The sequence below is a fragment of the Anolis sagrei genome, chromosome 13 (genome assembly GCF_037176765.1).
Source record: "Anolis sagrei isolate rAnoSag1 chromosome 13, rAnoSag1.mat, whole genome shotgun sequence".
Taxonomy (NCBI): domain Eukaryota; kingdom Metazoa; phylum Chordata; class Lepidosauria; order Squamata; family Dactyloidae; genus Anolis; species Anolis sagrei.
The window spans coordinates 15,712,865-15,739,722 of NC_090033.1; the positions used below are offsets into that span (position 1 = coordinate 15,712,865).

The window sequence follows — 26,858 nt, forward strand, 5'->3', positions numbered from 1 at the left end:
CAAATGGATAGATGGGTAAATAGATGGATAGATAGATAAGTGCATAGATGGACAGGGAGACAGATAGATAAATGGATGAATGGATGGATGGACAGACAGTTAGATGGATAGACAGATGGTTTCATATATGGACAGATGGATAGATGGATAGATGGATAGATAGATAGATAGATAGATAGATAGATAGATAGATAGATAGATAGATAGATAAGAGGGATGTAGGATGGGCAGACAAGTAAATGGATAGACAGATGAATGCATAGATGGATGGATGGAGATAGAGATAGAGATAGATAGATAGATAGATAGATAGATAGACGCATAGATGGTTGGATAGACGGATGGACGGACGGACAGACAGACAGACAGAGGATCAAAGACTGCAGGTGGCTCATTCAGGTCTCCATAAAGCAGAAAGGGTTGGTCTGGATGACCTTTGAGGGCCCCTCCCACATCTATGAACCGAAAATCTCCCTCGCAGACACACCTTAGCAGAAGCTCTTGGGACAGGTGAACTGGACCTTGTAGTCTAGGCAGGATTTTCTCCCCGGCGTCTGCTCCTGGTTGACACAGGCAAAGCCTTCGGCGGCGCTGAACCTGAAAGCATTGTGACCACAGTGATGAGATGCTGACACCCCTTCCTTAGTTATTTGCAAGCCGGCCAAATAGGAAAGTAGAAAAGCTGATCTTGACCCGTCATCTCAACTAGTAGGTTCAGACTGGAAGCAGGACCAAAGGGATTGCTGAGTGAGAAAACTAAGAACTGAACAGCCAAGACTGCAATGCTGCAGCTCAAAAGGCCAATGTGATTCTAGGCTGCCTTGGTAGGAGTCTAGTGTTGAGATCTGTCCTGCTTAATTAAAGTGCTGCTTTAGTTAAGCGGTTTGACACAAGCTGGGTGTTTGTTTGGGTTCATCTCTGCCTGCGTACCGGCAGAGTCCTGGCATTGTGACAGGTGGCACCCTCTGTTCGGGAGGTGTTGACTGGCCCTTGATTGTTTACTACCTGGAGTTCCCCTGTTTCATCTTTATGTTTTACATTTGGACTATGAAAACAGCCAGAAAGTTAGTGCTGCTTTAAATTATACAGTTTGACACAAGCTGGGTGTTTGTTTGGGTTCATCTCTGCCTGCATACCGGCAGAGTCCTGGCAGAGTCCAGTTTGTGTAAGCGGTTTGACACAAGCAGGGTGTTTGTTTGGGTTCATCTCTGCCTGCGTACCGGCAGAGTCCTGGCAGAGTCCAGCTTGTGTAAGCAGTTTGACACAAGCTGGGTGTTTGTTTGGGTTCATCTCTGCCTGCGTACCGGCAGAGTCCTGGCAGAGTCCAGTTTGTGTAAGCAGTTTGACACAAGCTGGGTGTTTGTTTGGGTTCATCTCTGCCTGCGTACCGGCAGAGTCCTGGCAGAGTCCAGTTTGTGTAAGCAGTTTGACACAAGCTGGGTGTTTGTTTGGGTTCATCTCTGCCTGCGTACCGGCAGAGTCCAGTTTGTGTATGCAGTTTTACACAAGCTGGGTGTTTGTTTGGGTTCATCTCTGCCTGCGTACCGGCAAAGTCCTGGCACCGAAACATGTGGCACCCTCTGTTTGGAAGGTGTTGATTGGCCCTTGATTGTTTGCTACCTGGAGTTCCCCTGTTTCATCTTTATGTTTTACATTTGATCTATGAAAACAGGCAGAAAGTAAGTGCTGCTTTAATTAAGCAGTTTGACACAAGCTGGGTGTTTGTTTGGGTTCATCTCTGCCTGTGTACCGGCAGAGTCCTGGCATTGTGAGAGGTGGCACCCTCTGTTTGGGAGGTGTTGACTGGCCCTTGATTGTTTGCTATCTGGAGTTCCCCTGTTTCATCTTTATGTTTTACATTTGAACTATGAAAACAGTCAGAAAGTAAGTACTGCTTTAATTTGACACAAGCTGGGTGTTTGTTTTGGTTCATCTCCGTCTGTGTTCTGGCAGAGTCCTGGCATTGTGAGAGGTGGCACCCTTTGTTGGGAGGTGTTGACTGGTCCTTGATTGTTTGCTACCTGGAATTCCTCTGTTTCATCTTTATGTTTTACATTTGGACTATGAAAACAGCCAGAAAGTAAGTGCTGCTTTAAATTAGACACAAGCTGGGTGTTTGTTTGGGTTCATCTCTGCCTGCGTACCGGCAGAGTCCTGACAGAGTCCAGTTTGTGTAAGCAGTTTGACACAAGCTGGGTGTTTGTTTGGGTTCATCTCTGCCTGCGTACCGGCAGAGTCCTGGCAGAGTCCAGCTTGTGTAAGCAGTTTGACACAAGCTGGGTGTTTGTTTGGGTTCATCTCTGCCTGCGTACCGGCAGAGTCCTGGCAGAGTCCTGCTTGTGTAAGCAGTTTGACACAAGCTGGGTGTTTGTTTGGGTTCATCTCTGCCTGCGTACCGGCAAAGTCCTGGCACCGTAACATGTGGCACCCTCTGTTTGGAAGGTGTTGATTGGCCCTTGATTGTTTGCTACCTGGAGTTCCCCTGTTTCATCTTTATGTTTTACATTTGATCTATGAAAACAGGCAGAAAGTAAGTGCTGCTTTAATTAAGCAGTCTTACACGAGCTGGGTGTTTGTTTGGGTTCATCTCTGCCTGCGTAGCAGCAGAGTCCTGGCATTGTGAGAGGTGGCACCCTCTGTTTGGGAGGTGTTGACTGGCCCTTGATTGTTTGCTACCTGGAGTTCCCCTGTTTCATCTTTATGTTTTGCATTTGGACTATGATAACAGCCAGAAAGTAAGCGCTGCTTTAAATTATACAGTTTGACACAAGCTGGGTGTTTGTTTGGGTTCATCTCTGCCTGCGTACCGGCAGAGTCCTGGCAGAGTCCAGCTTGTGTAAGCAGTTTGACACAAGCTGGGTGTTTGTTTGGGTTCATCTCTGCCTGCGTACCGGCAGAGTCCTGGCAGAGTCCAGTTTGTGTAAGCAGTTTGACACAAGCTGGGTGTTTGTTTGGGTTCATCTCTGCCTGCGTACCGGCAGAGTCCTGGCAGAGTCCAGCTTGTGTAAGCAAGCAGTTTGACACAAGCTGGGTGCTTGTTTGGGTTCATCTCTGCCTGCGTACCGGCAGAGCCCTGGCATTGTGAGAGGTGACACCCTCTGTTTGGGAGGTGTTGACTGGCCCTTGATTGTTTGCTATCTGGAGTTACCCTGTTTCATCTTTATATTTTACATTTGGACTATGAAAACAGCCAGAAAGTAAGTACTGCTTTAATTTGACACAAGCTGGGTGTTTGTTTGGGTTCATCTCTGCCTGTGTACCGGCAGAGTCCTGGCATTGTGGCAGGTGGCACCCTCTGTTTTGGAGGTGTTGACTGTCCCTTGATTGTTTGCTATCTTGAGTTCCCCTGTTTCATCTTTATGTTTTACATTTCAACTATGAAAACAGCCAGAAAGTAATCGCTGCTTTAATTAAACAGTTTGACACAAGCTGGGTGTTTGTTTGGGTTCATCTCTGCCTGTGTACCGGCAGAGTCCTGGCATTGTGAGATTCAACCTAGGCACAGAATATTATTTGAGAACACAGAAATGCTGGACAGCCACCATCTCAGACAACACAGAGAAACCACTAAAATCCTCAAGAAGCATGTGGACCATTTCAACAAAAAGGAGGAAACCACGAACATGAACAAAATCTGGTTACCAGTATTACAAATCACCAGAATCAAGAAAGTAAATAAAGGAACACCACTCAGAAACAGGGGAACTCCAGACAACAAACAACCAAGTGCCAATTAACACCTCGCAAACAGAGGCGGCCCTAGGTAATTTTCAACGGTAAGCCAACAGTATTTTGCCCCCCCCCCCCCCCCCGTGACCAATCATTGATATATATTTTCTGTTCGTCGTGAGAGTTCTGTGTGCCATATTTGGTTCAATTCCATCATTGGTGGAGTTCAGAATGCTCTTTGATTGTAGGTGAACTATACATCCGAGTAACGACACTTGCCGCACTTGCTCCTTTGCCTGGCCCGCTTTGGGTCCGGAGGTGTGCCTGAAGACCCCGGCGTGTGCACCAAAAGTCATCTCTTCTCCTGACATTGGGACCGAGAGAGAGAGAGAGAGAGAGAGAGAGAGAGGTGGAGATGCCTACCTTTCCTGAAGGTAGGCGCAAAAACAAAGGAGGGAGCGGTGGTGGGAGATACCTCTAGCTGGAGGGACTCTCTCTCTCTCTCTCTTGGTCCCAATGGCTGAAGAGAAAGTCAGAAGAAGAGGTGACTTTTGATGCGCACGCTGGGGTTTTCAGACACGCCTCCGAACCCAAAGCGGGCCAGGCGCGGCGGCTCCGCCCCTTGGCCTACCCCGCGGATTGGGGAGAGGAGAGGAGGCGGGTGGAGTGCCGGGGGATCGGGAAAGGGAGCCGGTCATGGGGAAGGGATTGAACGCAGAGAACGGTTGAGCGCCGGCTCTGCTCGCGCACCCGGTGGCCGCGTGGAGCAGGAACGAGAGGGGCTAGGCGAGGCTCAAGGGCCCGGCCCCTTTGGGAAGAGGATCGCCCAGCAACGAGGCAAGAAAGCCAAGGCTCCCCCCGGACTGCTAGGGCTGTTGTGAGCTGAGGGGGCGCTCCTCAAGTGGCGGCCGAGGGGCATTTACTAGGCCTGGGCGGTTTCGTTCGTTAATTTTGTAATTCGTTAAATATTCGTTATTTTTAACAATTACAAAATGATTTCAAAACATATTTTCAAACCCGGAAGGGTTTTTCAATATCGAAACGGCATCCTCCATCCTTTTTACGAGCTTCCGCCCGTTTCGGAAATGACGTTTAAGGGATGGAGGATGCTGGGTGCGCCGGGAGCCAATCCTGCGCTCCCAAGCACCGTGGCTGATTGTGATTGGGCGAACTGCCCTTTAAAAGCGGCTCCGCGTGGCTGCATTGCTCATTGCGAAGGCGAGGGAGGAGACGGGAGGTTCGGGAGGGAGGCTTGGCTTGGCTTGGCTTGGATTCATTCATTGCTTGCATTCATTCATTTCTTGCTTTCATTCATTGCTTGGATTCATTCATTGCTTGCATTCATTCATTCACATTGATTCATTCATTGTTGTTGGGAGAGCGAGGGCGGTTGTGAGACCTGGGCTGGGAGCAGCGGGGAGGCTTTGCCCTGTTTTCGCCCTACAACAGGGCAGGGAAAGCTTTTTGTTAATTTTCCATTTTTAAATATTTCTGATAAATATTTCTCTTTAATTCTTCAAAAAATTCAAAATCTTGTGTGCCTGTGTGTGCGTTTGTCCCTGTCCTGTGGCAGTGTTTGCTCCACAAGAGGGCAAGTTTTTTGTTAATTTTCCATTTTCAAATATTTCTGATAAATATTTCTTTTTTAACGAATCGATTCGTTATCACCCTAACGAATCGACCCCCGTCTTGATAACGAAGTTCCGGGGGTAATTTGCGCATGCGCGGGGGGGTCCGCCATCTTAACGAATCGATTCGTTAATATTAACAAAATTTCGTAAATACTGAACTTTTTTAAAGGAGAACAAGCCCTATGAGGAGCGGCTTAGGGAACTGGGCATGTTTAGCCTGAAGAAGAGAAGGCTGAGAGGAGATATGATAGCCATGTATAAATATGTGAGAGGAAGCCACAGGGAGGAGGGAGCAAGCTTGTTTTCTGCTTCCTTGGAGACTAGGACGCGGAGCAATGGCTTCAAACTACAAGAGAGGAGATTCCATCTGAACATTAGGAAGAACTTCCTGACTGTGAGAGCCGTTCAGCAGTGGAACTCTCTGCCCCGGAGTGTGGTGGAGGCTCCTTCTTTGGAAGCTTTTAAACAGAGGCTGGATCGTTCTGTCAGGGGTGATTTGAATGCAATGTTCCTGCTTCTTGGCAGAATGGGGTTGGACTGGATGGCCCAGGAGGTCTCTTCCAACTCTTTGATTCTATGATTCTATGATTCTAATTATTTTAAATATCGAAACACAAAACCCCCCCAAATACAAATCGATTTTAGAAACAAATTTTTGCGTTGTTACCCAGGCCTAGCATTTACAGAGATGCCTCTGCACCCCTGGCAAAAAAAAAGTGTTCTGCGACCGCTTACTTCGCATAATGGATGAGCCGTCCCTGCCTCCAGGCAGAAAGAGCCAGGCTCCCTCTATGCAGATACCCTCACTCGCAAACTTTGTGGCTACTCAATGCTAATCAAGCTTGCTCCTCCCACCCTTGACAAACCAGAGCTGGAACGTCGCCAGACAGTCCAAGAGATTCACAGCAACCCATTAAAAAGGACCTCCTAAAAACAAGAGTGGTTCAATGGTTTGACTGGGAAGTCCGTATGAATGCACTTTGCTGCTCTCTAGGGTGTCAGACAGGGCTGTATACCACACTTATGGCGTGACATTAAGCCCCCCGAACCTCAAATCCCTTTGTCTTTATTTATTTATTTATTTATTTATTTATTTGCTGCATTTGTTGACCGCCGTTCTCAGCCCTAGGGCGACTCACGGCGGTGTACAACATATAAAAGACAATTCACAATAAGGCAATAACGAAAAATCAACATATCACTAATACACAATAATATAATTACACTAAATAATCCGCTCCGTCTCGTCGTCAAATCATAACCAATCTCGTAATCCATATTCCGTTCCAGATTGTCATTACCAATTAGTGTAGCACTCAGTTAAATGCCTTCTCAGATAGCCATGTCTTTAGGCCCTTTCGGAAGGACATAAGGGAGGGCGCCTGTCTGATGTCAACCGGGAGGGTGTTCCACAGCCGGGGGGCCACCACCGAGAAGGCCCTCTCTCTCGTCCCCGCCAGACGTGCCTGTGAAGCAGGCGGGATCGAGAGAAGGGCCTCCCCAGACGATCTCAAGGCCCTCGTGGGCTCATAGGCCGAGTTGCGGTCAGAAAGGTATTTTGGGCCGGAACCGTTTAGGGCTTTGTAGGATAACACCAGCACCTTAAATTGGGTCCGGTAGCAGATCGGCAGCCAGTGGAGCTGGAATAGCAAGGGCGTTGTATGCTCCCTGCGTCCTGCTCCTGTTAGTAACATGGCTGCCGCGCGCTGGACTAGCTGAAGCTTCCGGGCCGTCTTCAAGGGCAGCCCCACGTAGAGAGCGTTGCAGTAATCAAGGCGGGATGTGACCAGAGCGTGTACCACCGTGGCCAAGTCAGACTTCCAAGTCAGACTTCTTTCTAAATCTGTGCCCTCTCCACGGACGAAGGTTCTTCCCCATTTTTCCCCTCGGCTGGAGAATACGAGAACGGAAGTCGACATTCACGCTCACGAGGGTCAGAATGAGGAAACTCTGCAAAGCACTTTCCCATCAGCGAAAAGGAAATTATTGCCTCAACAGACCGGGGAAAGGCAAGGGACTGCCTCTTGTGTTCTGCAGTCTAGAACCCAGCAACCACGGCTCTTACAGCAGTGGCATTCCAGAAGATTTTCACTGATAAAATCACCATGCTTCGGCAGTCGATACCTTGAGTGAGCTCGAGACTTTGTGGCCGCTTAGTGGGCCTATCTTTGACCGATTTACTCCGCTTGACAGGGAAGATGTCGCCGGAATCCTGGCTGCTGCAAAACCAGCCACCTGTTCCCTTGATCCGTGGCGCTCTTTGGCTGATCAAGAGCTGCCTGGAAGGTCTACTCGATCCGTTGAGTAATATAATCAATGGCTCTCTTGTAGGCTTGGGCGGTTTTGTTCGTTAATTTCGTAATTCGTTATTAATTCGTATTTAAATTAGCTTACGATCCAATATTGAGCCATGCAGGAATAGTGTGAGGAGTAATAAAAATTCAAAACAATTTTTCAATTTATTTCGTAATTATTTCGTAACTATTTTGAAATTATTTCGTAATTATTTCATAATTATTTTCGCATGTCTGGTACAAGTCTTATAGTTGTTGTTTGTTTTATCACACCAACAGTCAACAACAGAGGGAGAGGGAAGCTTCAGAAGTTCCCCCTGTCCCATTTGGAGGTTTTTCTAGCATATTGCGCAATCTCGTCCGCCATTAACGAATCAATTCGTAATTTTACGAATTTTGAAAATTTTTAAAGGAAAATTTCGGAATTATTAAAAAATACGAAACGCAAGGGCCCCCTAAAAACAAAACAAGTTTAGAACCAATTTTTTCCGTGGTTACCCAAGCCTACTAGATAGTGGTCCACGCTCTTGTCACATCCCGAATAGACTACTGCAACGCACTCTACATGGGGTTGCCCTTGAAGACTGTTCGGAAACTTCAAGTGGTCCAGCGAGCAGAAGCCAGATTGCTCACCGGAGCGACATACAGGGAGCACACCCCCCCCTGTTGTGTCAGCTCCACTGGCTGCCGGTTCAGTTCTGAGCACAATTCAAGGTGCTGGTTTTGACCTACAAAACCCTGTACGGTTCCGGTCCAGTGTATCTGTCCGAACGTATCTCCCTCTACATCCCACCTCGGAATTTGAGATCACCTGGGGGGGGGGGCTGCTCTTGACCCCACCACTATCACAAGTGAGGTTGGTGGGGACGAGGAGCAGGGCCTTCTCAGTGGTGGCCCCTCACCTGTGGAACTCACTCCCGGGGGATATCAACATCCCTCCTCTCCTTCAGGAGGAAGGTAAAGACGTGGTTAAGGGACCAGGCCTTTGGGCAATCTGACAACTAGATAATAGGCTTGGGCGGTTTCGTTCGTTAATTTCGTAATTCGTTAGCTTACCATCCAATATTGAGCCATGCAGGAATAGTGTGAGGAGTAATTAGGATTCGAAACAATTTTTTCAATTTATTTCGTAATTATTTCGTAATTATTTCGAAATTATTTCAAAATTATTTCAAAATTATTTCATAATTATTTTCGCATGTCTGGTGCAAGTTTTATAGTTGTTGTTTGTTTTATCACACCAACAGTCAACAACAGAGGGAGAGGGAAGCTTCAGAAGTTCCCCCTGTCCCATTTGGAGGTTTTTTCAGCATATTGCGCAATCTCGTCCGCCATTAACGAATCGATGCGTAATTTTACAAAATTTCGTAAATTTCGAAATTTTTAAAAGGAAAATTTTGGAATTATTAAAAAAAAAACGAAACCCAAGGGCCCCCTAAAAACAAAACGAGTTTAGAACCAAATTTTTCCGCGGTTACCCAAGCCTATAATGTACCCACCCAGCCAATGGTTCCCAAGTCATTGAAACCATTCTGGATTTTAGTCAGAACTTGAAACGAGAAGGGGTTGCTTACACGGCAAACGTTTGTCCAGTCTGGGAGGCAGGAGTCCCATCCAACGTCTGGACGCTGATCGCTAAGGGGTTGTCACAGATCTCGTTCGGATATTCTTTCCTGAGATCGACGATGAGTTCGTAGTCTCCCTTTCCCGAAGGGTCATCCCGATCAAACCAACGGGTTGTGCATCCTAAAGGAGAAATGGAATAAGGATGAGAATTGGAAAGGAAAATGTTTAGCAACAAGCAGGCACAGGAGGGGAAAGTTTAAATGGCATCTCAGTTTTGCATGGCACTTTCTACTATTCACCCGGAAGGGTGTATTGATCAAATAAACCCGTTGAACAATCTCCTTGTCTCCAGTGTTTGAAAGGATCAAAGCACCTTGGAGGTTTTGAGGCCATTTGATAATAGAGTGACACGGCTGCCACATAATCCTGGATTAAACTGCATTATTTCAGCGGTGTAGATGCAATGGAGGCCCGCCTAGGTAGGCTCACCTGAGCAGAACTCCGGAGGGCAGGTAAAGCGGACTCTGTAATCCCGGCAGGAACGACGTCCCTGTTCTGCGTTGACACAAGCAAATCCTTCCGCAGCACTGAACCTGAGAAAAGCAGGAACCATGATGAGAAAGACAGGAAATCACAGGAAGGTATAGTCCAAAAAGTCAGTGTTTCAAATTGTATGCAGAATGTAGTTTTGCCAGGAATGGGAATTAAATGGGAAACTCTTCGGTCTAGAGTACTACAGATCAGGTAACGCAATGTTATATGGGAGAAGAGGGAAAGAGAAGGAGTTGAGCTGGATGGCCTTTGGAGATCCTTCCCATTCTAGCGGAAGAGGCTTATGCCTGGAAATTTGCAGGAGCGAGTCTCCTTCTCTGGAGGCTCAATTGCCATCTGTTAGGAAGGTTTGGGTTGTGTCCTCCTGCCTGGCAGACTGAATGACCTTTGGGCTCCCTTCTCACTTTAGGATTCTAGACTGATATAATAATAATAATAATAATAATAATAATAATAATAATAATAATACTTAGTCTACAGTGGTCCCTCGCTTATTGTGGGTATTACATTCCAGGACCACCCGCAATAAGTGAAATTCCGCAAAGTAGGGATGCCCCCTCCCCTTCCCTCTTCGCCCTCTTTACCTTCCTCTTCCTCCTCCTCATTGCCACCTGGGCCTCTTGCCGCTACTTAGGCCTCATGACGCCTCTGCCGCCTCCTCAATGGAGGGGTCCAAGCGGCAGCAAGAGGCCCAGGTGGTGACGAGGAGAAAGAGGAAGGTAAAGAGGGTAAGAAGGGAAGAAGAGCCATCCCTGGAGGGAAGAAAAAGCTTTGGCAAGAGGCCAAGGGGGTGATGAGGTGTCCCCCCTTCTCTGTCCTGAGTTGCCCTTGTCTACAAATTAACGTATCTTACGAAGGAAGTGCTAGGGCATCTCCCAATTAGCTCAGCGTTTTTAGCAGCTATCCTAGCTGAATGCCATCTGTGCTCTCTCTCTTTTCGCCATCCCCGGAGGGAAGAAGAAGCTTCAGCAAGAGGTCCAGAGGGTGATGAGGTGTCCCCCCTTCTCTGTCCTGAGTTGCCCTTGTCTACAAATTAATGTCTCTTACGAAGGAAGTGCTAGGGCGTCTCCCAATTAGCTCAGCGTTTTTAGCAGCTATCCTAGCTGAATGCCATCTGTGCTCTCTCTCTTTTCGCCACCCCCGGAGGGAAGAAGAAGCTTCAACAAGAGGCCCAGGTGGTGATCAGGTGCCCCCCCCTCTCTGTCCCGAGTTGCCCTTCAAAAACAGCCCTTAGACAATGTTGAAAGTTAAAAAACATAATTTCCTTCAGCAAACACAAAGAATAAGCAAATGCAATTGAAAAGTGCAAAAGAAAGCAAGGAAGTCTTAATCCAGACACAAATTAATGTCTCTTACGAAGTCCAAAAGAAACACCAGTCTTCCATCAGGCAATGGACAATGAACTAAGTTCTTAGTAGCAGACACAAAGCAGATTCCATAGGAGTGAAAACAGCAGTATCAGGGTCATTGTTACCAGCGAAAGCTGACTGCTCCTGCATCTGATTTATAGCCCTGAATTCCCCACGCAGGAGATTCTAGGGCATCTCCCAATTAGCTCAGCGTTTTTAGCAGCTATCCTAGCTGAACGCCATCTGTGCTCTCTCTCTTTTCGCCATCCCCGGAGGGAAGAAGAAGCTTCAGCAAGAGGCCCAAGTGGTGATCAGGTGCCTCTCCTTCTCTCTCTCTGTCCTGAGTTGCCCTTCAAAAACAGCCCTTAGACAATGTTGAAAGTAGAAGAAAAATGCTTTCCTTCAGCAAACACAAAGGATAAGCAAATGCAATTGAAAAGTGCAAAAGAAAGCAAGGAAGTCTTAGTCCAGACACAAATTAACATCTCTTACGAAGTCCAAAAGAAACACCAGTCTTCCATCAGGCAATGGACAATGAACTAAGTTCTTAGCAGCAGACACAAAGCAGATTCCACTGGAGTGAAAACATCAGTATCAGGGTCGTTGTTACCAGCGAAAGCTGGCTGCTTCTGCTTCTGATTTATAGTCCTGAATTCCCCATGCAGGAGGTGCTAGGGTGTCTCCCAATTAGCTCAGCGTTTTTAGCAGCTATCCTAGCTGAACGCCATCTGTGCTCTCTCTCTTTTCGCCACCCCCGGAGGGAAAAAGAAGCTTCAGCAAGAGGCCCAAGTGGTGATCAGGTGCTTCTCTCTCTCTCTCTCTGTTCTGAGTTGCCCTTCAAAAACAGCCTTTAGACAATGTTGAAAGTAAAAGAAAAATGATTTCCTTCAGCAAACACAAAGAATAAGCAAATGCAATTGAAAAGTGCAAAGGAAAGCAAAGAAGTTGTAATCCAGACACAAATTAACGTCTCTTACGAAGTCCAAAAGAAACACCAGTCTTCCATCAGACAATGGACAATGAACTAAGTTCTTAGTAGCAGATACAAAGCAGATTCCACTGGAGTGAAAACATCAGTATCAGGGTCGTTGTTACAAGCGAAAGCTGATTGCTTCTGCTTCTGATTTATAGCCCTGAATTCCCCATGCAGGAGGTGCTAGGGTGTCTTCCAATTAGCTCAGCGTTTTTAGCAGTTATCCTAGCTGAATGCCATCTGTGCTCTCTCTCTTTTTGCCACCCCCAGAGGGAAGAAGAAGCTTCTTCTTGTTACCAGCGAAAACTGACTGCTCCTGCTTCTGATTTATAGTCCTGAATTCCCCATGCAGGAGGTGCTAGGGCGTCTCTCAATTAGCTCAGCGTTAGCTGAACGCCGTCTGTGCTCTGTATCTTTTCATCTCTCTAGAAATGTGGGCACTTGTAAACCCTCATCGCCTGATTCTTCTTCTTCCTCCAATTCCTGAGCACTTCCCTGCTCCCCTTCCTCATCCGAAGATGAGGAATCCCTAACACTCAGTGTTCCCTCACTACTTAAATTTATATTTTTTTAAAAACTGCAAAACAGCGAGTCCACAATAAGTGAACCATGAAGTAGCGAGGGAACACTGTACTACTACTACTACTACTACTACTACTACAAATAATAATAATAATAATAATAATAATAATAATAATAATAATTTTTATTTCTTACCACCCTCACCTGATGGCTTAAGGCAGGGTACAACAAATTCAAAATGAACATAAAATACAATAGATTACTAAACCACACAGACACACTCGCACATATATATGAAAACTTATTCCAAATCTAGCTATAGAATTGAAATATAGTGATAATAGAATGGAAATCAAAACTTATGCTTTTCCATAAGCTTTCATTCTGTGGCAGTCATTAGGGAGAAAATAATTATAATTTAAATGAATTTAAGAAACAGAAGGTCCTACCTTAGTTCTGACACTTGAAAGGAGATTTTTAGAGTAAGGGAAAATCAGCAGATGGTATGAATCAATAAGAGGTCGGGGTGGCTTGTTCCATAAACAAATATTTGAAGAAGCCGAAGGTTGATTTTAGGCTAAACATAGAAGGCCAGAGGCCTAACGTATAAGGTAAATCGATAATATTGATCCAAGACTGGAACATCTAAGGTCATATAGTGAGAGAGCGCCATCTCCTGTCTATTTGATGTAAATAGCAGGTAATTTCAGACACATTCTATAAAATGACCAATTCCAGGAAAACAAGATTATGAAAATAATTACAGAAGAATTAATAAGGAAATTACTTTGAATAAGTTTTATGTTAAAAACATATATATATATGAAGTTATGATTCATTTTAAGATCTAAGAAAATTAGGAACACGTAAACATGTCATCTGGGGATAAGGCTAAAGGTTGATGGAAAGACAAATATTTGGGGTCGTGATGATTTGCCAAAAGTGTTCTTATATAAGAATTCTGGTTAATGATTATGTATTGTGTATGTGGCAGAGTTGGTATACGCATGTGCAAACTGGTAATTCTATCTATAAATACCGGGCTAACTTGGACAGAGCTTTGTGCTTCATCAGCCATTTTGGGGAAGCTGAGCACCCTTACCCCGGGTAAGAATAAATACTGGAAACTTGCTAAGCTGTCTCTGTCTTCTTCCTTCTCCACGGATCTCATGGAATCCTGGTAAATGGCTGCAACAATTTGACCAACCTCTTTCCTTAGAGGCAGATTGCAAACTGTCACTCTCAGTAATTGACCGTTTTAGTCTCTACCAAGCTGTTGCACTCCAGAACAGGAAACCTCTGATTTTAAAATACCACACACTGAGTAGGAAAACAATCCTTTTTTTACCGAAGGTAAGTAAAAGCGGCAAAGTAGAGAAACACTTTAAAGGAATAGGTAAATCCAATTAGGTAAGAAAATAAGCAGGACAAATTACTCCAAGGTATGGTTCAGCAAAGTTCAAAAACAAAGTCCAGACTTCTCTAATAAAAGCCAAAGAAACAGGGAAACGATCCAAGGCATGCATAGGTAAACACAAGAGACAAAGAGTCAAACCATACACCAAGAAATCCTTAAACATGAATCTTCCAAGCAAAAGCAAAAACTTAGCAGCATTCTGAAACGATGCTTCATCTGACTATATTTCCCATGCGTGGAACTTTATATCCTCACATTAAGGTTGTCGAAGCCTGGCAGAACGCCGAAGGCCTTGGTTGAGCTGTCTGTTTTGGCTCATTTCCGCCTGCCTGACTATACGCTCATTAGTCCCTGCAGGTGCCGAGTTGTTTTCAAGCCCCAAATCCTGAGAACTCTCATCCCTATACCGTGTAGGAACATTCTCATGGGAAACTACACTTTGAACAGGCCTCTCTTTGTCATTCTCTGCATCAATATCACTGACCAAACCATGGCCATCTTGAACCTCATTTACATCATTCCACACATCCAAAGCACCCTGATCCTGAAACACAATCATAGGCTGAACTCCAACACAAGCTCCATCTACAAGGAATTTTCCAGTCTTTGTAGTGTTGTAGCTACAGAGTTGGAACTGTAACGTACCCACTCAGTCAGTAGCTCCTAAGTCATTGAAACCATTCTGGGTTTTAGTCCGATTTAGAAACGAGAAGGAGTTGCTTACACGGCAAATGTTTGTCCAGTCTGGGAGGAGGGGGTCCCATCCAGCGTCTGGACGGTGATTGCTACGGGTTCGGTGCAGATCTCGTTCGGATATTCTTTCCTGAGATCAACAATGAGTTCGTAGTCTCCCTTTCCCGAAGGGTCGTCCCGATCAAACCAACGGGTTGTGCATCCTAAAGAAGAAATGGACTAAGGATGAGAATTGGAAAGGAAAATGTCTAGTAACAAGCAGGCGCAGGAGGGGAAAGTTCAAATGGCATCCAAGTTTTGCCTGGCACTTTCTACTATTCACCCAGCAGGGTGGTTTGATCAAATAAACCTGTTCGTAATAATAATAATAATAATAATAATAATAATAATAATAATCTTTATTTATACCCCGCCACCATCTTGCCAAGGGGACTCAGGGCGGCTAACATGAGGCCACGCCCAACAGAGTACATACAACAAATAATACATCAAATAAAATGTAAACAAAACAAAACAATACAAGATAAACACAAAGTATAAAATAAAATAATGAAAAAAGTCTCTGAGGATGTAGCTGGAACATCTGCTTGTCCGGTTTTAATGGATTCATTTCAATTGGTGAAACCTGAGGATGTGGACAAGATACTTGGAGGAATGAGGCCAACCACGTCCATCCTAGACCCCTGCCTATCCTGGCTTCTAAAGGAGGCCAGAGGGGGATTGGCCGAGTGGGTAAAGGTGGTGGTTAATGCCTCCCTTCGGGAAGGCAGCATTCCAGCGAGCTTAAAACAAGCTATAATAAAACCGCTGTTGAAAAAGCCATCACTAGACCCCACTCAATTGGTCAACTATCGGCCAGTTTCCAATCTCCCCTATTTGGGCAAATTCCTGGAACGTGTGGTGGCTTCACAACTCCAGGTATTCTTGGAAGACACAAATTATTATTATTATTATTATTATTATTATTATTATTATTAACTTATTAATAAATTATCTAGATTCGGCACAGTCTGGCTTTAGGCCGGGACATGGTACCGAGACAGCCTTGGTCGCCTTAGTGGATGATCTGCGCCGGGAGCTCGACAGGGGGAGTGTGTCCCTGTTGGTGCTGCTGGACCTCTCAGCGGCCTTCGATACCGTCGACCACGGTATCCTTCTGGGACGCCTTGCGGGAATGGGCCTTGGGGGCACTGTTCTGCAGTGGCTCCAGTCCTTCCTAGAGGGTCGATCTCAGAAGGTGTTGCTGGGGGAAACCTGTTCTGCCCCACAACCATTGTCTTGTGGGGTTCCTCAGGGCTCAATATTGTCTCCCATGTTGTTTAACATCTACATGAAGCCGCTGGGGGAGATCATCCGGAGTTTCGGGGTGTGGTGTCATCTGTACGTGGATGTTGTCCAACTCTGTTACTCCTTTCCACCTACTACTAAGGAGGCTGTCCAGGTCCTGAACCGGTGCTTGGCCGCTGTGACGGTCTGGATGAGGGCGAATAAATTGAAATTGAATCCAGACAAGACAGAGGTACTCCTGGTCAGTCGTAAGGCCGAACAGGGTATAGGGTTACAGCCTGTGTTGGATGGGGTTCCACTCCCCCTGAAGACGCAGGTTCGCAGCTTGGGTGTGATCTTGGACTCGTCGCTGAGCCTGGAATCCCAGGTTCCAGCGATGACTATGTTATAGAGCTAAAATTTAGGGGTCTTTGCCAGGAGGCAGAGACCAATTAGACTCATCAAAGAGGCAGAGACCAATTAGACTCATCAAAGAGTTCTGTTTTCCCTGGCGAGACAGAGAAGCATCCCACATTTTCCCCTGATTTCCCAATGAAATGTCTCACCAGTTGAAGAAGAGCCATCGAAGTTTAATGCGATTCAGCTGAAACCGGATGCAAAGCTGCAATAATTCGCCAGCAGAGCATGAGGGAATTACACCAATGCAGTCATATTTATAGTAAATTCAAATTTGCAGAGTTCAAACTCCCCGCCCCGGCTTCCCTGTTGTTCCCTGCTGTGATTGGGTGATGGGCGGACACCTGGGAGGCGGCCCTCCCGCCCCCGATGCCTCTGGACCAATCAGGAAGCTCCAGTGGTCTGTAGCATCCAATTGGGAGACCTCTGCCACCTGGTGGCAACAGCCAATCAGGAGAGATGGAGGCGGGATGACGGAACACAAAGGAATCTGGGAAGGAATCTTTAAACAAAGGAAATGCCATGTGCTCTGTGAGACAAAGAGCCCATACAGGGCTGCTTTGAGTGTTGTGAATCAACATGTGTCCTTCCTGGCTGTGAGACAGGGGAATAATGCCTGGGGTTAATGCTATCAATGGGAAGTAAACAAAAAGCAGAGGGGAAGGTTTCCCCTTATCTTACAGAACTATAAGTCACCATCCCTTGTTGTGGGGGGGGGGGGGGTCATGCTCGGCTTCAACCAGGGGAGCATTTGCACAGTTAAAACTTGTGCGCCAGCTGGGAAGTCTGACTTGGCCACGGTAGTCCACGCTCTGGTTACATCCCGCATAGACTACTGCAACACTCTCTACGTGGGGTTGCCTTTGAAGACTGCTCGGAAGCTTCAAATGGTCCAGTGTTCGGCAGCCAGGTTGCTAACAGGAGCGGCACTCAGGGAGCATACTACCCCTCTGTTGCGCCAGCTCCACTGGCTACCAGTTTGCTACCGGGCACAATTCAAAGTGCTGGCTTTAGCCTATAAAGCCCTAAACGGTTCTGGCCCTACTTACCTCTCTGAACGCATCTCCTCCTATGAACCGACTAGGACACTAAGATCATCTGGGGAGGTCCTGCTCTTGGTCCCGCCTGCATCGCAGGCGCGCTTGGTGGGGATGAGAGACAGGGCCTTCTCAGTGGTGGCCCCTCGGCTGTGGAACGCCCTGCCTGCAGATATCAGATTGGCCCCCTCCTTACTGGAGTTTTGGAGGAAAGTGAAGACCTGGCTGTTCGAACAAGCATTTGATTAAACAGTGTGATTGAACATAGGAATACGGAATAATGGATGACGAGACTGGATTCTGATTTTACTGTTGAGGCGCTCATGACAAGATGGATGGATGGCATCCTTGAAGTGACTGGACTGACCTTGAAGGAGCTGGGGGTGGTGACGGCCGACAGGGAGCTCTGGCGTGGGCTGGTCCATGAGGTCACAAAGAGTCGGAGACGACTGAACGAATGAACAACAACAAATAAAAACCATGGCCATCTTGAACTTCATTTACATCATTCCACACATCCAAAGCACCCTGATCCTGAAACACAATCACAGGTTGAACTCCAACAGCACCTCCCCGAAATATGACTCCCAGTATTCCCAAAAACTTGAGCCATTGCAGTTCAAGTGGGGTCAAACTACATTAAATGAGCAGTGTAGAATCATAGAATCATAGAATCAAAGAGTTGGAAGGGACCTCCTGGGCCATCCAGTCCAACCCCATTCTGCCAAGAAGCAGGAATATTGCATTCAAATCACCCCTGACAGATGGCCATCCAGCCTCTGCTTAAAAGCTTCCAAAGAAGGAGCCTCCACCACACTTCGGGGCAGAGAGTTCCATTGCTGAACGGCTCTCACAGTCAGGAAGTGTAGATGCAACTGAGGCCTACATAGGCTCACCTGCACAGAACTCTGGAGGACAGATGAAGCGGACTCTGTAATCCCGACAGGAACCAGTTTTCTGTGCTGCGTTGACACAAGCGAATCCTTCCACAGCGTTGAACCTGAGAAAAGCAGGAACCATGATGAGAAAGAGAGGAAACCGGAGGGAGTTGTAGACCAGAACATTACGTTTTTATTTATATAGATAATATCGATATAAATAAAAATGTAATGGTTGTTTCTGGGATCAGAGGTGGCCTTAGGTAATTTTCAACGGTAAGCAAACAGTATTTTGGCACCCCGCCCCCAACCAATCATTGATATATATTTTCTGTTTGTCGTGGGAGTTCTGTGTGCCACAACCAACCAATCATTGATATATATTTTCTGTTCGTCGTGGGAGTTCTGTGTGCCATATTTGGTTCAATTCCATCATTGGTGGAGTTCAGAATGCTCTTTGATTGTAGGTGAACTATACATCCCAGTAACTACACTTGCCGCACTTGCTCCCTTGCCTGGCCCGCTTTGGGTCCGGAGGCGTGCCTGAAGACCCCGGCGTGTGCACCAAAAGTCACCTCTTCTCTTGACTTTCTCCTCAGCCATTGCGACCAAGAGAGAGAGAGAGAGAGAGAGAGAGAGAGAGAGGTGGAGATGCCCACCTTTCCTGAAGGTAGGCGCAAGAGCAAAGGAGGGAGCGGAGGTGGGAGATACCTCCAGCCGGAGGGTCTCTCTCTCTCTCTCTCTCTCTCTTGGTCACAATGACTGAGGAGAAAGTCAGGAGAAGAGGTGACTTTTGGTGCGCACGCCGGGGTCTTCAGGCACGCCTCCGGACCCAAAGCGGGCCAGGCGCGGTGGCTCCGCCCTTTGGCCCACCCGCGGATTGGGGAGAGGAGAGGAGGCGGGTGGAGCGCCGGGGTATCGGGAAAGGGAGCCGGTCATGGGGAAGGGATCGAACGCGGACAACGATTGAGCGCCGGCTCTGCTCACACACCCGGTGGCCAGGTGGGGCAGGAATGAGAGGGGCTAGGCGAGGCTCAAGGGCCCGGCCCCTTTGGGAAGAGGATTGCCCGGCAGCGAGGCAAGAAAGCCGAGGCTCCCCCCGGACTGCGAGGGCTGTTGTGAGCGGAGGGGGCGCTCCTCAAGTGGCAGTCGAGGGGCTTTTACAGAGGCGCCTCTGCGCCCCTGGCAAAAAAAAAGTGTTCTGCGACCGCTTACTTTGCGTAATGAACGAGCCGCCCCTTGTCTGGGATTAAAGTAAATCAAAAACTACTGGACGAAATGACACCAAATTTGGACACAATACACCTATCAGGCCAACGAGTGACCATCACTCATAAAAACATTGAAAAAATACAGTAGAAGAGACTTAAAAAGCAAAAAATAAATAAAAATACATTACAACACATGTGCAAAACCATACATACATACACAAACAAAACACATATACACAGACTGGGCCACAGCAACACATGGCAGGGGACAGCTAGTAATATAATATCTATGTATATAATAAAAGTCAATGTTTGTATGTGGAGGGCGGACATAGGTAGGTAGGTAGGTAGGTAGGTGTATGTGGCAGCTTTCTGATTGGCTGCCACTTTTACAGGCCACTGTGACCAACACGGGCGACGCTCCTGGACCAAACTTGGCACACATAACCCTCATGACCCCCTTAATGTCCTGGTGAGGTTTGGGGGAGGTGGACCACGGATTATGGGAGTTGTAGTACTTTCAAATGGTTTGGTTCCCAGGGACCACTGTGGCCCACAACAAATACTGATAAAGACCAAACTTGGCACACCGAGCCCCCATGACCCACTCTATATCCTACTGCGGTTTGGAGAAGGGCAGACCATGGATGATGGGACTTGAAGTACCTCCACTCGCTTTCTGAGACCGCTGCAACCCACATCCAATGACTGAACAAGACCAAACTTGGCACACATAACCCCCATGACCCCCTTTATGTCCTGGTGAGGTTTAGGGGAGAGTGGACAATGTATGATGGGATTTGTACTTTCAAACCCTTCGGTTCCCACAGACCACTGGGGCCCCCAACAAAGACCAATAAAGACCAAACTTGGCACACAGAGCCCCCACAACCCACTCTACATCCTGGTGCATCCTGGTGAAGTACCTCCACTCACTTCCCGAAACTGCTGGGACCCTCATCCAATGACTGATCAAGATCAAATTTGGCACACAGAGTCCCCATGACCCACTCTACATCCTACTGCAGTTTGGAGGTGGATGGACCATGGATGATGGGACTTGCAGTACCATCACTCACTTTCTGAGACCGCTGTGACCCTCATCCAATACTGATCAAGACCAAACTTGGCACACAGAGCCCCCATGACCCACTCTACATCCTACTGCAGTTTGGAGGAGGATGGACCACGGATTATGGGACTTGCAGTACCATCACTCACTTTCTGAGACCGCTGGGACCCTCATCCAATGACCGATCAAGACCAAACTTGGCACACAGAGCCCCCATGAGCCCTACTCATTTCCCAAGACTTCTGCAACACTCATCTAATGACCAATAAAGACCAAACTTGGCACACAGAGCCCCCATGACCCACTCTCCATCTTGGTGCAGTTTGGAGGAGGATGGACCACGGATTATGGGACTTGCAGTACCATCACTCACTTTCTGAGACCGCTGGGACCCTCATCCAATGACCGATCAAAACCAAACTTGGCATACAGAGCCGCCATGTGCCCCACTGATTTCCCAAGACTTCTGCAACACTTATCTAATGACCAATAAAGACCAAACTTGGCACACAGAGCCCCCATGACCCACTCTCCATCTTGGTGCAGTTTGGAGGAGGAAGGACCACAGACGATGGGACTCGCAGTACCTTCACTAACTTCATGAGACCACTGCAAGCCATATAAATAACTGATAAAGACCAACCTTGATACACAATTCCTTTCTCAAATAACCCGGGCAGTGCTGGGTCCCCAAGCTAGTAATATATAAATATTTCTCGGGGCTCCACAAGAAATTTTTGCTCCAAAAAGGGCTCCACGGAGCACAGTTTGAGAACTGTGCAGGGCCCCAATGGCATCACTCACGGATTAAATGTCTGTCCTGTGTTGGCTGCAGGGGTGCCGTCCACAGTCTGGGCTTCAATCCCAATGGGATGCGGGCAAAGCTGCCCAGGATATTCCTTCCTCAAGTCGACGGTGGTTTCAAAGTCTCCCACTCCCGAAGGGTCATCCCGATCGAACCAACGCGTCACGCAAGAAGAAACTGAGAAGGAAAAATATTAGGGAGAAAACCTTGCACGGTCCTTGAAAACACTGGGATAATTCTGCTGGTTCTTTAACTACAGAGAGAAGGGAGAAAGTATCTACTTACCGCTTGTTGGAAGAACGAGAAGGATCACGAAAAGCTAAAGAGGGGAAAATGTGAGAAGATACATGTTATGAACCGGAGGGTTCAACTCTAAAGGTGGAGATTCACTTGCTCTTTCAACGCTGAGCTGTTTCAGTTCCGAAATCTGAATTTCAGATTTCAACATTTAACCTTCTTCCCAAAGTTTTCAAGAGTTTTACAAGTTTCCGAAGAGAGAAGGAAAAGACACAATTCCAGAATTGTGGGAGATGCAGTTTTCTAAGGCGTTTTATTTGCCTTTCCTCCCCAAAAGGATTTTCCTGGCCTCGACTCAAGCCAGAGAAGCCAGTTTTAAATCAGAGAAGGAAAGAATTTCCTCCGCTGGCTTTTCCCTGCTCCTGGAGCAAAACAACTACTTTCAAAGTAAAGACCACCCAATGAAACAGGAAATAACACTTTCAAACCATTAACAAAGGATTCGGAAGTCTCGGAGGTTTTGAAAAGTTTTGAACATTTTTTTTCTGTGAAAATCGGAATTGACTTTAGAATCGAACCACCAGCGCCCCCTACATCCGAAACGAGTTTTGAACCGTTCTTTTTTTGGATCAACCAAGCCATATATATATTTTAAAATGTCTAAAAATCAATAAATGAATGAATCTTTCTGAAACTTTTCAGGATTGATGCCTTGCATATGTTGTCTCATTGTTGGATCTCATAGCAGCATTTGACACAGTCAACCACAATCTTTTGACCCACTGCCTTGCTGCTGTTGGAGTCAGGGAGAGAGCTCTAAATTGGTTGTCCTCCTTTCTTCACAACCGTGGACAGCGAGTGGAGAGGGGAGGCCTGGTCTCTGAGAGGTCCCCTCTCTCTCTCGTGGGGTTCCTCAGAGGGCCATTCTCTCTCCTCTATTATTTAACATCTATATGCGACCACTTGCTCAGCTGGTTCGAGGTTTTCGGCTGGAGTGTTACCAGTACGCTGTACGCTTGAGTGTTACCAGTACGCTGATGACACTCAGCTGGTGCTGAAGATGGAAGGCCGACTGGACTCTGTACCCAATTGTTTCCATCAGTGCCTCAAGGCCGTTACTGGAAGGTTGAGGGTGAATCCAGCAAAGACGGAGATCCTATGGCTGGGTCGACCGGGCAGTGGGGACATCCAGCTGCCTATCCTGGATGGCGAGGCGCTACGCCCGTCATCGTTGGTCAAGAGTCTGGGAGTCCTTTTGGACCCTCTGCTGACGATGGAGGCCCAGGTCTCCACCGTGAGCAGAACCGCCTTTTTCCATCTGCGGCAGGCTAGACGGCTGGCCCCCTCCCTGTCCAGGGACGACCTAGGTACGGTGATTCAGGCTACTGTCATCTCAAGACTGGACTACTGTAATGCCCTCTACATTGGCCTCCCTCTGTCGGTGATCCGGAGGCTCAAGTTGGTACAAAACGCAGCTGCTCGGCTTCTTGCGGGAATTCCGATGAGATGCCACATAACCCCAATCTTATTACAGCTGCATTGGTTACCAATTGAGCACTGGATCACTTTCAAAGTGACGGTACTCACCTTGAAGGCCTTGCATGGTCTGGGGCCGATGTACCTGAGGGACCGCCTCTCCCCCTACCAACTCCAGAGATCCCTCCATTCTGAGGACCAAGATTTGTTGGGAATTCCCAGTGTCAAGACCTTGCGTCTAACAGCAACCAGACGCAGAGCCTTCACAGCAGTGGCACCATCACTCTGGAATACTCTGCCACCTGAAGTCCGTGCCTTGCGGGACTTATCAGCTTTCCGCAGGGCATGTAAGACATATCTATTTCAATGGGCCTTTGATCTCTGATTGTTTTTAAATTGGTTTTAAATTGTGTTAGATTTTAGCCTGTTCTTGTAAGCCGCTCCGAGCTCCAGGAGAGTGGCGGCATATAAGTTTGAATTATAAATAAATAAATAAATTATGGCTAATGACTGCTACAGACAGCTATTTGGGGTCCTTCAGCCATTATGGCTAATGACTGCTACAGACAGCTATTTTGGGTCCTTCAGAAATTATGGCTAATGAGCAGCAAGGCAGTGTGGGAAATGCCTTGCTGCTCATTAACGGGAGGGCCTTTTGCAATCTCTACCAGATACATTTGCATAATAAATAAATAAATAATAAATAAATAAGTAAATAAATTGTGCAGAAATAAAAGAAAATTGTAAGAACTTTAACAATTTCCTAATAATCAGTGGATGACCAAAACGTTCTGAAACTTGGCAGGCTTAAAGTTGTAAATGGTGACTACAGTTGTGCCAAGTTTCATCCTGATAACCATAAAAACAACAGAGAAACGAGCTTTGACATCTTCGCCTCTTTTCTTTCTTTCTTTCTCTCTTCCTTTCCTTTTCTCTCCTTTCTTCCCCTTCTTTTTCTTTTCCTTTAACTTTTTTTTTGCTTTCTTTCCTTTCTTTTCTTTTGGAAACCTTTAATCTATTTGTATATTTTAAGAAAATTCTAATAGAGATTATTTTAAAAAAAAAAGTTCGAATAATAAATAAATAAATGAATTGTGCAGAAATAAAAGAAAATCGTAAGAACTTTAACAATTTCCTAATAATCAGTGGATGACCGAAACGTTCTGAAACTTGGCAGGCTTGAAGTTGCAAATGTTGACTACAGTTGTGCCAAATTTCATCCTGATAACCATAAAAACAACAGAGAAACGAGCTTTGACATCTTCGCCGTTGCCACGAATAGAAGAAATCGTAACGAAATAATTACGAAGCTTCGGAAATTCGGATCACGCAACGGGACCTCTGTGAATCATTACGAAATGAAACGGGGGTAATCCGAATCTCCGAAATTGGATTTCAGCCACTTTGCACTAGGCTTGGGCGATCCAGTTCGTTAATTTTGTAATTCGTTATTCATTCATATTTAAATTAGCTTACGATCCAATATCGAACCATGCAGGAATAGTGTGAGGAGTAATTAAGAATCGAAACAATTTTTCCAATTTTCGTAATTATTTCGTAATTATTTTCGTATGTCTGGTGCATTGTATATTATATTATATTATTATATATTATATTACTATATTATTATATTATATTATAATTGTATATTATAAAATAATATAATATAATATATATAACATAATATAATATAATATACAATGCACCAGACATACGAAAATAATTACGAAATAATTACGAAAATTGGAAAAAATTGTTTTGATTCTTAATTACTCCTCACACTATTCCTGCATGGATCAATATTATATTATATATATATTACATTATATTATTATTATATTATATATTATATATTATTATATTATTATATATTATATTACTATATTATTATATTATAATATAATTGTATATTATAATATAATATATATAATATAATATAATAATATATAACATAATATAATAATAATATAATGTAATATATATATAATATAATATAATAAATTATATATATATATTATAACAATATATAATATAATAATATTATAATAATATAATATACAATAATATAATATACAATAATATAATATAATAATATTATAATATAATATACAACAATATAATATAATAATATTGTGAAGAGGTCGTTAAACTGCTGCCACCAATTGTAACGATGACCGTTTTAATGCCACCGAATGTGAAGGTGCGAGTGGTAAAACACCCACTGCCACCTAATCTATGAGGGAAGCCGGGCAACTATCAATATCAGCCTAGGAACTATTTTATATAGGGACTGTTTCTGGCTGACTTTAGTATTGCAGGCTGTTCAACTTAGGAGAACTGTATCAGACAAGGCTTGAGGAAAACAGTAACAAGTTTATTTTAACAGGAGTATAACATGTTTAACTATTTCTTCACAAGAGGCACAAATCTTGATAGTTACATTAGAAAGGTTTCATGAGTAATCTCAGGCACAGACTTCAAAACGTTTCACAGCAGGCACAGCAGGCTTAAACCTAGCCAAACCTTGATTCTTAATTCAGAATCAACAACCCCCTGTAGCTCTCCCTCCTTCTCTGCAACCACTTTGGTCACCAATTGATTCTCTGAATCCCCACCCTGAGATTCAGTCTTTCCTATAGCACACCGGCTACAGACACATTCCCTGAATCTCCACCCAGAGACTCAGTCCTCTCAGTAGCTCACCGGCTTACTGACTGACTTTTTAAAACAACTGCCTCGTGAAGAGGCAGTTGGCTCCGCCCCTGTTGCTATGGCAACTCAGCTAACACCAAGCCACTCTCTCTAACAAAACATAATCTCCCATACTTACCATCCCTAAACCACTATCCAAACTACACATAACCGAAGGAATAAAATTTACACATCGTCACAAATATTATAATAATATAATATAATATAGTTGTTGTTTGTTTTATCACACCAACAGTCAACAACAGAGGGAGAGGGAAGCTTCAGAAGTTCCCCCTGTCCGCCATTAACGAATCGATCCGTAATTATACGAAATTTCGGAAATTTCGAAATTTCGAAATCTTAAATTTCGGACGTCCTCAGAATTTAGAAACGCTAGCGCACCCTAGAAACGAAACGAGTTTAGAACCAATTTTTTTCTTGATCGCCCAAGCCTACTTTGCACACCTCTAATATTTAGTTGAAGTGACTGGACTGACCTTGAAGGAGCTGGGGGTGGTGACGGCCGACAGGGAGCTCTGGCGTGGACTGGTCCATGGGGTCACGAAGAATCGGAGACGACTGAACGAATGAACAACAACAACAATATTTAGTTAATTCATACTTTTAATGTCAAAGGAGACTCACCGAGCTCTGAAGCTTCATCATGCGTCTCATCATGGATCTCTCTACGATTTTCAGCACACATTGCTTTATATACACTTTCGGGAAACCACACCTTCCAAGTACAAACACGCAGAAAAACTGGATCTACTTCTATTTCTCTGCTTGACTTCAGGCTTTCTTTTTCTGTTCTGTTCTCTTTTCAATTCCCTTGCTTTTCTTATAAGTAAAAGAGCATCTACACTATACAGTTAACCCAGTTTGACACCACTATAACTGGTTGGTCATGGTGGTTCTGTGTGGGAAGTTTGGCCCAATTCTATCCTAGTGGGAGTTCTGATTTGACAGGGTCTTCATCGTCCTCTGCCCAAGAATGTTCTCAGTATTCATTAGCTATATGCCTATGAGACATGGACTGTCTACAGACGTCAACACTGACACTGAAATACAACACCACCTTAGCTCTGCAAGTGCAGCATTC

General features: G+C 45.5%; 1 protein-coding gene across 1 annotated transcript in view; it reads right to left on the minus strand.

Moving 5' to 3' along the window:
* LOC132764900 (uncharacterized) overlaps positions 1 to 26,427 on the minus strand; it is a 28,273-nt gene extending 1,846 nt beyond the window's left edge. Inside the window, exons 1-8 of the mRNA XM_067472913.1 lie at positions 26,402 to 26,427; positions 21,638 to 21,671; positions 21,352 to 21,529; positions 18,283 to 18,386; positions 14,698 to 14,869; positions 9,650 to 9,753; positions 9,169 to 9,340; positions 488 to 597 (exon numbers count right to left, since the gene is read on the minus strand). Of these exons, the coding sequence (XP_067329014.1) occupies positions 489 to 597; positions 9,169 to 9,340; positions 9,650 to 9,753; positions 14,698 to 14,869; positions 18,283 to 18,386; positions 21,352 to 21,529; positions 21,638 to 21,671; positions 26,402 to 26,422 (894 nt within the window). The 5' untranslated portion in view covers positions 26,423 to 26,427 and the 3' untranslated portion in view covers position 488. The remainder of the gene's footprint in view (positions 1 to 487; positions 598 to 9,168; positions 9,341 to 9,649; positions 9,754 to 14,697; positions 14,870 to 18,282; positions 18,387 to 21,351; positions 21,530 to 21,637; positions 21,672 to 26,401) is intronic.
* Between the last annotated feature and the right edge of the window lie 431 nt (positions 26,428 to 26,858).